At 36.7% G+C, this 14,369-nt stretch overlaps 1 protein-coding gene across 6 annotated transcripts in view; it reads right to left on the reverse strand.

Annotated features, from left to right (window-relative positions):
• Positions 1-14,369, reverse strand: part of Ankrd28 (ankyrin repeat domain 28) — a 131,800-nt gene that overhangs the window by 73,415 nt on the left and 44,016 nt on the right. For 2 of the 6 annotated variants that reach the window (XR_383131.4, XM_006518369.4), the window contains exons 1-2: positions 7,983-9,519; positions 6,740-6,823 (exon numbers count right to left, since the gene is read on the reverse strand). Coding sequence is in view for 2 of the 6 variants with exons in the window: in XM_006518369.4 (XP_006518432.1) it covers positions 6,740-6,823; positions 7,983-8,099 (201 nt within the window). In the remaining 4 variants the exon portion in view is untranslated. The other 4 variants (XM_030247586.1, NM_001024604.2, XM_030247585.1 and 1 more) reach the window with 3 other exon arrangements.

Raw genomic sequence — 14,369 nt, forward strand, 5'->3', positions numbered from 1 at the left:
GGCATGTGGTTATCATCTGAGTGTTGAGGGGTACAGGCAAAAGGGATCCTGGAGAATTGCTAAGCCTGTAAATGAGAGATCTTGTCTCAAAAAAAGGTACAGTTCTCAGGAGCTCACACTTAAGGTCCCCTGGTTTCCACATGCCAGACAAGCAATGTCCATGTGTATACTGCTCCCCTCTCAACACTATAATTAAAAGCTTGGGGGCACAGAGCCAAGTACTTGAGATCAGCATTCAGAAGCAAAGACAGAGATTCCTGGGACTCACTAGCTAAGCACACTAGCCTACCTGGTGAGCTCTAGAACAATGCAATCCTGCTCCACACAAGACTGTTTTCTGGCCTTCATATGCATCAGGAGTGTGTGTGGGGGTGGGGCTGGTGGGAGATGGGGGATGGGCTGATTTCTTTAACAAGACATCAAATAAACAAAAACCTGCACTAAGTTAAAATTAATACCTCATGTTCAATGATTCCACAAAGAATTAAGGCAACCTGGAGTACAAGAATAGAATTTATAATATGTATTTCAAAGGGGTCTCATTCAGAATATGAAAAGCTGTTGCAAATCAAAGAGAAAACTCAAAAGAAAGATGGCAAGGGATTGAACAGGCTGGCTCTGTGTGCAAGTCAAAAGAAACCCATTCAAAGCAGTGCAACATTGTCATAGACAAAACATAACACATTATTATATAACTTGGCATACCCCTTTAACCTTAGCTCTCAGGAGGCAGGGGCAAGGGGGTCTCTGTGAGTTTAAAGCCAGCCTGGTCTACATGTGTGTTCCAGGACATCAAGGACTATATAGAGAGACTCTGTCTCAAAAAAACAAAACAAACAAACAAAAGAAACAGTAGCAGAATGTTAATACTTTACAGTAGCCTATTAGTGTGCAGAAGCCTCATTTCTGAAAAAAGATAAAACCTTAATTAAAATAAGGATGCCAATGATTACTTGAGCTACTGAAAACACTGTAGACTGGCTTGCTTAATTTAGAGTTGTTATATTATTTTAATGTGTAAAAAGCACTGTATTTGCAAAGTTCAATAAAATGAGGCATGCTTGTACAATTAACTGATTCACTTAACTTCATTATGTAATATTAATTTTCAAAAATGTTAGTAAGACTCTTCCATGTGTAACCCAGCAAGTCAATGAAAAGCCATTTTTCCTATATTTTGGTTTTGAAACATGGTCCAGGCTGTTTTCAAACTTGTGTACAATTCTCCTGGCCCAACCCTCTTGAGTGCTGTAGTTACAGGTTCTAAGCCAAGACTGGACTTAGGCTCTGTGTTTTAATCTGTAAGGGTTTCCTCACCTAAATTTGTCATAAATTTAAAGATTTCCTTCTTTCTTCCTTTATTAAAGACAGAATCTTGGTTTGTAACCAGGCTGACATGGAACTTCCTAAGTAGTCCTGTCTGGTCTTGAACTCACAATTATCTTGCCTCTAACTCCCGAGTGCTAGGATTACAGGCATGTGCCACCATGCTTGGCAAAAGTCCATATTCTTTACATTTTAAGATTTAAAGAAACATCTGTTACAGAACTCTTGCGATAAGAGCGATTTATGGTAGAATACTACCTTTCGTTTCCTGGAACTGAAAATGATTCCACAAAAGATATAAATAGGACTAGGAACAGGTCTCAAATAGGGCTGGGAACACATCTCAGTTGGTAAGATGCTTACCTTGTAAGCATGAGAAGTCTGACCCAGCATGGTAGTGTGGGAATACTCTCAGTGCTGCAGAGGTGGAGACAGAAGGATCCCCCTAAACCCCTGGCCAGCAAGTCTAGCCTAGTTAGTGATTCCCTGGCTAACGAAGGACCTCAAAGGAGGATGACATTCCTAGGGATGCTTCCTAAAGCTGCTTTGTCTTCCATAAACGTGCATACACACAATTTTTAAAAAGGAAATAAATGCTATAATAGGCAGCATACATTAGTTTGTTGAGGTGGCCCTTTCTTTTGCATTAATTTCTGGGTTAAAATGTTTGGTAACATTTTCTTTTTAAAAACAGCTTTATGTACAAACATACTGAATACATAATTCAGTGCTGTGTATCACTCAGTTATACACGTCTTCACAATCAATCTTAGAACACCTTTTCACCCACAAAGAAACTTCTTTCTCCTAAACCAGTGTTTTTCAACATGTGAGTCATGATGTTTCACAGGGGTCATCTATCAGACATCCTGCATATAAGATATTGACATTATGATTTATAACAGTAGCAAAATTATAGTTATGAAGTATAAATGAAGTAGTTTTAAGGTTGGGAGTCACCACATTATATGAGGAACTGTTAGAAGAGTCGCAGCATTAGGAAGGTTGAAAACCACTATCTTAAACTATCTTCCCCACTTCCATTTCCCCTCGTCCTACCAAAATAAATAGATAATAAATACTCCATCTCTACAGGCTTGCCTGCTTTGCTTACATATCTCCAGGGCTTGTTTAATCCATAGCACTATTAGTATTCCATTTTATTGATGAGTAAGATTCCACTGTAGGGATATTCCACACTTTTTACTCACTCATTAGTTGATAGAAATTTGAATTGCTTACATTGTTTTGTCTATTACCAGGAATATGAACACTGCAATGAACATTCACTTCTAAATATAAAATCTTTATGTGGACTTGTTTTTTTTCTCTTTATAGGTACATCTTTTGAATGAAAGAATTGGGTAATATAGCAACTCTTTATTTAGACTTGGGGAACCACTATTCTGTCATCTACAGTGTCTTCTTAAGCAGAGTGAATGAGGGCTCTCATATGTCACTATGAATTATCTCCATCACATTGTGGAACATGCCTTTAATCCCAACACTGGGGGGGGGGGGAACAGATGTCTATGAGTTCAAGTGTTCCTAGTCTACCGTATCGATTTCTAGGCAAACCAGGGTGACATGATGAGACCTTGCCTAAAATAGAAAAAACAAAAAGGAAACCAGACCAAGCAAGCAAGCAAGCAAACACCCACAAACTCCATCCCCATATGTAATGAGTGATGAGCATCTCCCTGATGGCTAATCCTGTTCAGCATGTCTTCATGTGCTTATGAACCATTGTGCACTTTCTTTGGAGGTGTGTCTTTTCATCCTTTGCCCTTTTTTCAAAAGAAAAAAAAATGGGTTGTCTTTTTTATTAAGGATAGGAATACACAAACATAGCTTGTCCTATGTCTGTGACTGATGTGTCACATTTAGATTTCCCATTACCACCAGGAAACAAGCAATCACTCCTGCTGTGAATTTGTTTGGAAGACCAATTATTCGGATTCAGTCCTAACACACCCTACCTGGGAGGTAGTATTAAATGACACAGTAAAGGGCTCATTTCCTTAAGACTGCCCTAAATTCAGACACTAGTCCCAAGTTCCACATTGTCTTTATTGTACTTCTGACTATAAATTAAGGTTCCATGGCCTCCTCCTGTCTTCCTGTGTATAGGCCATTCCCATATGCACAGCTTTAGATGCCTCTCAGAAGTAGTCCTTTTGGTTTTGTGTATGTTTATTATGTTAAGTAAAATTCATTCAATTACTGAACATTGGTAACCACACCAATCTTCAGTCTTTACTCTCTAGAAGCTAGAATGTAAATATGAAACATCATTAATAATGCCCTGGTCTTTCAGGTGATCAACTACTACCCTGAAGCTATTTAGGGTCCCTTAGATACTTAGTCATCTGACTAACATACAAAAGACACTTTAAGACTTAAAAGTTTCAAGGGTTTTAAGTGCTATGGTTTAAGAAGTGGGGAGAAAGTCAAATACTTTATAATATTAGATTCTACTATAAAAGACCAAGAAAGTGATCCAAAGATGTACACCAACAAGAATTCTGACACAGCACTCTTGAGAATGTGAAGTAATAATACATAATATAAAATGCTATGTACACAGTGCTGTAGGCCACATATATATTCTATAGAAACACAAGCTTATGTATACCATGTATACCAGAGATATGTTTAAAATAGTTTAATTGCCTCAGGGGCAGTTTTGTTGCTAATCTAGAAAAGATATCTTCCCTGATTTGAAAGGAAACCTAGAGGATATTCTTCCTGCTTTATCTGTTTTAAGCATGTACAGTTACTACTAATCCCATGCTGTCAGAACAAGGTTTGGATCCTAAATTCTGCATTGTTATTAAGACTAACCATCTTGGTCCAGAGTAAATTATTTAACAAGCATAGTTAAGGTCATGAATTTGATCCCAAACACTATGGCTATCAACAAATTATACATGCAATAAGCTTCCACTTCCTCAGTCAAAAATCTTCAAATTGCTTTAGTTATATCCTCATGGAAATAATATGAATATATGCTTCTTAAATTCTAGCTTTTATTTAAAGTTAACTAGTTTAGAAAAGAAAGATACTGTTTAGCTGTCCATAAAATTTTGAATTTCAGGAGCTGACAAGAGAAATTTATAAATTGTAAGTAGAAACAAACCTGAACTTATACATCCACCTTAAACTGTCAAGCTGGGCTGGGGAGATGCTCAGTCAGTAAAATGCCTTATGTGAGTTCAGAATGCCAGCAGCTATACCAAAACTAGGGGTGGAGGCAAGCACCTGCAATCCCAGTCAGCTCTGAGCAGACACAGGAAATAGCTAGATTAAGTGAATGACCCGGTCTCAAAGAATAAGGTGAAGATGAGCTTAAGGAGATATGTGATGCCTGTATCTCTCCTCCACACGCAGAGACACGCACATATACCACATACACACTTCCACAAAATCACTTTTAAAGACGTGAAATCTGAATTTCAAGGAGTACTGTTCTTCACCACTTACTCTTGTTATTATTAGAAATTTGTTAGTTTCCCTCATAGCAGGTCCACTGATATTTCTTATGGTGATAGTGATGTCCAAAAACAAGACTAGACAACTATTTTTTCCGTTTAAGGTATCTTTATTAAATAAAGCAGAGAAGCAATGGCAGCTACAAGCTTTGTAAAGATGAAGAAATTAGCCATGGCAATTAGACTACTCTAAGTCAAGCATTAAAAAACAAACAAAATAGTGTATGTCTGTCTCCCTTCTGCTCACACATCTACACCCTACAACTATTTTCTGCACTAGGAAAAGTAGACTTGCTAAGACAGCCTAATTAGGCAAAGTGAATCATGCACTTCATTTAAGATAAATACATCCTGAGTTAGGTGCATGCTTCTCCAACTAAATATAAACCGAGAAGCCATTTACTTAGAAAAGGTTCAGGAAAAAAAAGTTCTGACCGTAATCTCTAGGTCTATACTCCATGTTCTTAGAAATCAACCATTTTAGCCAACGATGAAAACCTATTCACATAACCAGAATTTTTAAAAGTGGTAAACTTTTTAAGTGTCTATCAACATTAAGTGGTCACACTTAGTCAGTGAAAGTAAAAAACAAATACCAGTGTTCAAGATGTGCTTATAATACAAACTTTCTTATAATTACAAAAAAAATTCTAGAACATCTAGGTGTTGTTATAGCAGCTTCAGGAGTCATGAGACTTTTCATCCATCCTTAGCTCAGAGAAACATTTGTTCCCAGAAAATACTTATAAATTAATGAAATTATTTTGTCTCAAATTATATTCTTTAGGCAAGTTTAGTAAGTTAAAAAAGATCAGCTTTAGCTATAAAACAAGAACAAACAATCCTATACAGAGAGAGAGAAAAAAAATTATTTTCATACCACCATACACAAACACACACACACACACACACACACACACACACACACACACACACACACACACACACACATCCTCTTTCTACACTTTCCAGCATTTTAGTCCTTGTAATTGAGTCTAATCAGAAATCAAGAGTCTTTGTGTCTATCTACCTACCTACCTACCTGTATAGAATTACACAAACATGGCACACAGAAATTTAAAGACTGTTTGAGAAGGGATGGGAAGAACAGGAAACAAAATGTCATTAATGAAGCCCATCACTCTGTATGGTAGATTCACAACAATATGAATTCTTTGTAAAACTCTCACCACAGTTATGTACAGAAATCATATCTGCTCTCATAATCAAGTTAGGTACATTTTAAAATCATAGAAATCTTTTCTCTTAAGTTTTAAAAGAACCCCCATATCTAAAAAAATTTATGAAATGTCATATTTGCAATTTACTGTCAAAATGTGATTCAGCAACAGAAAACCGTGTTTATGTGCGCTCACGCTCCTCCCCCGCCCCGCCCCCGCCCCGATGAATGAGAGTAAATAACAAAACACTATCAATGCTGAACCAAAGCAAGGATATACAACAGTCTTAGAGATACAACGGTCTTAGAGTGGCTTTTTTTGACATTCCTATGTTTGAAAATTTCAAAGCAAAAAATTCAGAGAACACAAACCTATCAACCTGCTTCCAGGAATTATGGGTTTTCAGACAGATTTATATGTGTGTGTATGATATATACACATAAATGTATGACATATACATTGGAGACACACACACACACACACACACACACGTCCAGACTACCCCTATTGGTCTCAAGTGAGACTCTCCTGCCTTCTCTAAAAACAACTGTTGCAGAATTATGCTTTTAAATGAAACCAGCAACAAAACAAAAGCATATGTTTAAACAAAAAATATGCTTTTAAACCAAAACATAAAAAGCTACCAAACAAAATCACAATATTAGAAAAGGTTTTTTGTTCTTTTTTTTGGTTTTTAAAAGGAGGATAAAAAGGTTGGTGTAAGTGAATCAATTGCTTTACCTGAAAGTTAACATCTTCTTTCTTAAATATTAGTGCTCGGACTTCATCTGGATCACCATTAAATATAGCTTGCACCAGTGATGGCTAAAAGAAATGAAAATAAAAAGAAAGAAAGAAAGAAAAGAAACAAGCGTCAATCACATCATTCAGCATAGATGTAAAGACATTTCTGCAGGACTTCCAACCTAGTGGCTTTTTTCTTCCCTGCAGCCGTAATATTTTTGAGGGGTATGGAATATGAACTATATATTTCATACAGCCTAATCATATCAAAGTATAGGGTTCATCCTGGGTGGGAGCCATAAAAAAAAGCCTACCTAATCTATTCAAATGCAATTTGACCAAAACTAAGTAATACGCTCATTTTATTTCTTAAGTAAAAGCCTTTTGCTTATAAATGATGAAAAGACATACAAATATAAGTTGGATAATTCAAATCTATTAATGGAATAAAACAAGTCAAATAAGCAATCCCTAGCCCAGTGAGAGCTATGAAAGGAGACTTGAAAAAAGGTCTATTCAGGTCATGATAATCACATGCATGTGGTTTTTATTCTATATATATATAAAATGACAGAAATCCCAGAGAGGAAACTTGGCAACTGATAAAAAATAACTACTTTTCAAAGACCAAAAAAAAAAAAAAAAAGTATACATCTAAATAACATGAGAAGACAAGCATATGTATGTCTAAACATAATTCCCTCATTAACAGCAGAGCCTCTGAAGGTATCATGTTTTACCACTCAAATATGGAGTTAGTCGACAACAGTGTTAAAAATAAGATTAAGGATATAGCCTGATTCTTCGCAATATAAAGTCTTGCATGCAAATAGGTAAAATTCTTTACACAAAAGGCTATGCCTTGATGTTGCTGGTAGTAAACTTTTTGAAAAATATGCAGAGTCCCTGATTCTTGTCAGATTAGTTCTAAAACCAAATGAAAACAAGAGCATTTTTCATAATGATTTCACTATTTCTTAGCTTATTTTGAAGACCCCGTAAGAAGATGAACAGACAATAAAATTTAAAGTGGAACCTAAGCATTTGAAAAAGAAAAACTCAGAAATGCGCTAATTTTACACGTAAATAATACTGCATCCTACAGACCCACACACTGCCTGGAGTATGAAACCAGTGACACTAATGAAACTAGTAGACACTAACTCAGTGTGTGCTTATAAAGTTACAGTTACATGCCTAGTTCTATAAAGTACAAACAACAGAAACTCTCATAGCTTACCAACACATTTCCAGAAGGTGGAGGTTGTAGACATGTACTTTCCTGGGGCAACTTAGAAATGAATACAGGAGAATCATCTTCTACCTCCTCCAAAACAACAATACACACTCGACTCATTCGCTCTTTTAAAACATTAAACTCCAAGCTATGTGATAAAAGTCACAGTGGGACGAGCACAAGCAGTTTTTCCTCCTCTTCTGTACACCACTTATAAACATTCTCTGAACAGTGCCGCTGGTTTTATAGTTAGTAATATTAGAGAAACTTAAGTTTAAAATTATGGTACATAACTTCCTAAAAATAAAAACCTACTTCTTTCTGCAGGTTACTACAATCTATAAAAAGGTTCACATCAGCGTGTCAATAATTAAAACTCCGTCTAGGACTATTCTTTTAAAAAATATTTTCTTCCACCAAAATAGTTACATTGAGCTCTGAAATTTACTTGTACAAAACAATCATTGTTTTGGGTGACACACCATCACACCATAACAAATGAAATGAGAAGCAGCTGCTGTCACAGAGGTAGCAGCAGATACCCCCACTCTCGTCGGCAAGGTCATATAGTTACCAGAAGGCTGGGCGGTCTGTAGCTGAAAATTAAAACCAGAATCTCACTATTCTGTTTCCACTTCTAATTGGTCTTCATTTCTTCAGCTTCACTGACTTAATACAGATATTATTCAGGGAACAAACAAACAAAAATACATAAAATTTAGCCTAAATTCTGAAAACGAAGCTCAGACGTTGTCAGCTCTTTCCGTGTTTAGGAAAGAAAGAGAAGAAGAAGACAGAAGGAGAACAAACCACCATCTGCATTAACAGCAAAGCTGCAGCACATTAACATGTGATGAGTCAGATCGCAAGAGACAATAGGACTACTGGTACGAGAATACAAGTTGATTAATCCAGACTTCCCAATAATAGGCGAAACAGAGCTAGCTTTATCCCATCAGTAACAGGCAAGGCAAAGCTTTCATTCTTTCTCCATCAGGCAGTTGTTTCTAGCAGCCCAGCAAGAAAGGCACAGGCACCAGGCAGAAATGGTGTCAGTGGAGAATCTTAATAGAACAAGCAGACAGCAAAAGAACCTGAAGACCTTTGAGCTCCAATTACTGCTTCAGGGTTTTCATTTTAAAAGGAGAAGGGAAGAAGGTAGTTTATCACTGTAGTATTTCCTTTGATCTCTACATGAATACAGCTTCCATTAAACAGTCTTCATTCAGAGGAAAAGCAGCGGACTGTGCATCTTCTCAGAGCCAACTACTTTATTCAGTCATCTGCCTCTGTGCCAATATAGCTCCTTCCCCGGTGAAAACCGCTACAGTTATCCTTCAGTTGATTTCAAATGCTTTCCTGTTCCTCAGATGATCTTGCAAAATGCCGCTGATATCCGCAAACGAGCAGGCCCTTGAGAAATAGCTACACAACCTCAGGATCGGTCCCGCAGAAGCATTTCAACTAAGCAACAGCCTGAAGAGCCAAGACTGCAGCCCCGCAGGATGAAATGCCTAGTAATGCTCACATGTTACACTTACCAGAGAGCTCAGCAACTGCTCAGGATGTAACTTCCTCTAGCAGGAGAAAAAAATAGTACATTTGGACAGCCTTCACAATTAGAAGGTTCATGCCAGTTCTGTGACTAATCCAGATCAAACTGAAAAATTCTATAACTGAAAAATAAGTGCGCTTTTAACATTTTCCACTAAAAGCCACAAGGAAATCTGGTGCACTGCCTCTGCTGACTAACACTGGTTTTAGCAAGTAAACAATTCCAAACAGCTTAACTGCTTTTGTATGCGGCAGTATAGCAAATGTTTAGCTCCATGACAGCAGCTGCAGTAAGACTGCCTGTAGTGAACTCATAAAAGAGATCTCAAGAGAACAGGAAATATTCTCTAAGACTAAACACCGCAACACTATAGTTAGGTGGGCTACTCTTGTTTTTCTCCAAGACCTTTCTCTTCTTCTACCCCTCCCTCCTCCCTCTCTCTTCCTTTGGATGTGTGTTATTTTCTAGAATGAAAAGAGGCTTAAAGAAAACAAATGTAAGGCTTGCTATATCTTCTAAGTTAAAGAAATCAATCATTTATTGATTCATATTTTCTTAAAGAAAAAATTTAAACTTCATAAAGGAAGAAATCTTAGTGTTAAAATGTTATGAATCATTTGAAATTTCCCTGAAGAAATTAAATATTTTTATATCTGAGTATATTCTAACGCCTTAAGAACCCATTAAGCAGCTGCATAAAACAACTGCTTATAAAGTTCTTGTCCTGAATTACCAACATGTCAAAAAAAAAAAAAAAAGCTCAGAATCTTACAAAGAAAACAAACAACTCCTCCTTCCTGATCAAATGAATTTCCAAAAGCTACAATTAAGTGTGGAAACCAACCATTTGGGGGCTGGCGCTGGAGCACTTGTCTGGTGTGCACCAGGCCATGGGTTTAATCCTAACACTGCAAACAAATCCACCCAGATCATTTTGGAATTGACTTTCACTACCTTTCCCACTTTGCCCAGACTAAGAATATATTTACCAGGGTTGGGGGGAATCCCCCTCCCCCCAGAGAAGGAGAAAGGGGAATGAGGGAAGGATTGTGGGAAGGGTTGACTGGGAGGGGGCAGTGAGCAGGATGTAAAGTAAATACATTTTAAAAAATTAAATAAATAAAAGAATATTTCCCAATTACAAAGAAATATTTGCCTCACCTTGATCATCCTGTACTCTTGTGAGTGACTTTATGCTATTGTTGAGTACTTAAGAGATCCTGGCTGCTATACACTCTCACTTTAAATATCCTACAGTCTTGTTTTATACCAGAGAAAAGAATCCAGAAATTTAGTATTTTGTCTGGTCATCTGCCAAAAACATACACTTCTATCACCACTAAGATTTCTAACTTTAATTCTATGTTGTAAAAATGATGATTAAAGAAAACCTATAACTAGACTGTTGAAAGTTTAGGTAACAAGAGAGTATTATTATCTATTTGTGAATAAGCTTTTTCTGTTGTTTTGTTTTTGGAGACAGGGTTTCTTCATGTATTCCTGGCAGTCCTGGAACTTGATTTATATAGGCCAGGCTGCCCTGGGAACTCAGAGGTTCACCTGCCATCTGAGAGTTTGAGATTAAAGGCATTCACCACCAAGCCAGTGTGAATAAGTTATTTTTGAATGAGCATTTCAATGCTATTCTTTGTTTAAGCCAATTTACTTATTAAATCACAAAGAAAAAAAAAAACACAATATAGGCAAGAATGCCAGAAATTATAAAAATAAATTACTAAAAATCATAAAACATTCATCTAAGGAAGAAATAACACAGTTTCTTGCTATGTTGCTCAGGTTGACCTAGAACTTTTGCAGGGAATGGATCTGCTTGCTTCAACCTCCCTAATAGATGGAACTCTAGCTACATGCCACCATGTCTGCTTCTACTGGTTACTTTAAAATACAGAAAATGTTTTTAAGATAAGTATGCAAATACTGTAACATATAAATGATGTTATCCATCTCCATAGAGTTGTACCGAATATATCATCCTAATACTTGAAACAAAAATGAAATTATAGTACTATTCTGTTGTCCATTTTCAGGGTTTTTCTCCAAAATAGGACCTCTTTTTATAGGAGTAATTTTCACTTGTTCCAAAGTCTCTAGTGTGTAAATTCATCTACTTGGACTAAAGAAGTCACAACTTATTTATTTATTTATTTATTTATTTATGGTCTGAGCCTAACTTCTATACTTACATTTTCCCAATCATTCTTTACATAAAATTTATTCTATAAAAAAATTTAAAGTTTAACTTAAAGCACCCATCTCAGCATCTACACCCATGATTGGAAAAAGAAGTACTGACACATCAGTAGAAAATTTCATAAAGGATGGCAAGACCTGGACAATTCTACTAAAAGTCTAATATACTGTAGTCACCTAAAAATATACATAAAACCACCCTGAACAAGATTATTTATTTTAAAAACATGTACCAAAAAATACCATAGCACTAACTGAACAAATAGTGTCATATTTTCTCTATGTGTAATATGTCAAATACTTAGAAAATACGTGCCAGGCGTGGTGGTGCACGCCTTTAATCCCAGCACTCGGGAGGCAGAGGCAGGCAGATTTCTGAGTTCGAGGCCAGCCTGGTCTACAGAGTGAGTTCCAGGACAGCCAGGGCTACACAGAGAAACCCTGTCTCAAACAAACAAACAAAAAAACGATAGGCAAAACTGGTAAAATTTAAATTGTCTAAAACAAGATGAAGAGACCCAGTCAGACATTACGCGGAGTCTAAATGGAAGGTCTGTACCAAATCCTTCTGAAACTCAGAGCTCAGAGAATTCTTCGGAAGAGGAAGCAGAAAGATTATAAAAGTCAGAGGGGATGGAGGACACCAGGAGAACAAGGCGCCCTGAACCAACCAGGCACATACGAGCTCACAGAGACTGAACTGAAGCAGCAAGCACAGGGCCTGCAAGGGTCTGCACCAGGTCCTCTGTGCGTAAATTGTAGCTATTGGCTTAGTATTTTCATGGGACTCCTGCTTATGAGAACTCTGACTCTCGTGCCCACCCTTGGGGCTCTTCTTCCTGATGGGTTGCTGTGTCCAACTCTGATATGGTTGGTTTTTGCTTCATCATGTTTTATTTTATTTTGTCATGTTTAGTTGTTATCTCTTAGAAGACTTTTCTTTTCTAATGAGAAACAGAAACCAAGTGGATCCAGGGGATAGAGGAGGGAATCAGCCTGGAGTAGAGCTACACCTTGTCCAAAACCAAAGCAATAACCTACAAACACAACAAATGCTAGGAATGTTAGGACACGGCACCCTTATATACTGCGTATGTATGGTAATGTAAATTAATCCAGCCACTATGGAAATCAACAGAGAGGTTCCTCAGGAAATTAAAAATAGAACTGTATGACCCGTCTACATCACTCAGCAGTATATACCCAAAGAAGTCAAAGTCAGCATATAACAGAGACACTACATATCTATCACTATCACAGTCCAGTGATAGCAGCAGCCAAGCTACAGAATGAGCTCAGGGGCCCCGTTCAACAGGTGAAAGGGGTATTAACTGATGAATTATGATCACGAGGGTGCAGAAAGGAGGATGGTTTTCATAGGGTAGGTTAACAGGAAACATTTGAAAATGAAATTGTCATTGCATGTGACCAAAAAAATTAAAGAGTAATTTTCCTATTTCCTATTTGTAAATATATTGTTTTCATATACTTGACGTTTTTCTTGTGACATTTATACAATGCTTTGTTTCAATCTGTTTTCTCCTGCTTTAAAAAAAGAAAAAAACAAAAAACAAAAACAAAACTCTAGAACCCTCCATTATCGGTGTGTTGTGAATCATTTAAATTGGTGGGAAAATTAACCCTGGAAGAAAATGACAAGGCTTGACTTTTCTATGTAATATGTGGCTTGCTACTTGTTGCCTACTTAGCTAACCACCACTGACCCTTCCTTCTTACAGACTACCTTTAGTTTTGTTTGGATGCCATTTCTATATTCCACATGACTTGGAGAAATCTTGAATAGTGTAAGGTGATCATGGTAATTCTATTCTACCTAGTAAGTGACTCATTTGGGAAATGACATGCTCTGAGCCAGCTTGCTCTGTCACATGCAAAGGAAAGTCATCTGTAGTGTTTCTAGGAAAGTCTCTCTTTTTTTAACCTAAAAAGGGAGAGATAGAGGGAAATGTCCCCTCCTACTGGACAACAGCATATTTGATAATGATGTTGTGAAATGTGCTGAGTATCTTATGGCTGGAGTTATCCTAGAGTCCATACTAAGTCTGACTGAGAGAAAAGCAGAAAGGAGAAAGTGAGCCACTTCCTATGGTCACAGCAGTAACTAAAGCACTCAACCTTTTACAGCATAGTATTTCAATTACTGCTACTGTGATAAGACCCTTTACTATTTAATCCAGCTTCTACTTTAAATATAAAGTATTTTCAGTTTAAAATAGCCCTAATATTAAAGAACAAATAATATCCTATTATAAATAAAAGGGCCATTAAAATATAACAATTAACCTTATATTGTCTTAAAAGCGTTTAGGTATGCCTGTGATGCTGGATATTAGGAATATGTCAAGAAAACAATAAAAATTCCAGAATGATTGTTGGCTAAGAATGAACTTGTCATAGACTCTAATAAGATATCTTCTTTGTTTTTAAGAAGTTTGAAACAAGCTATAATTAATGGAATTAACAGTTATAAGCATGGCTTTTTATAAGGTTATTAAAGCCATAAAAATGTATTAAAAAGACTTCACATCACAAACACACCAGAAAAATACTTTCGTTCTTTTAACCATAAATTTGTTATGTAGAACTACAGCATTATTTGATAA

Source organism: Mus musculus, chromosome 14 (genome assembly GCF_000001635.26).
Source record: "Mus musculus strain C57BL/6J chromosome 14, GRCm38.p6 C57BL/6J".
In the NCBI taxonomy this organism is placed as follows: Eukaryota; Metazoa; Chordata; class Mammalia; order Rodentia; family Muridae; genus Mus; species Mus musculus.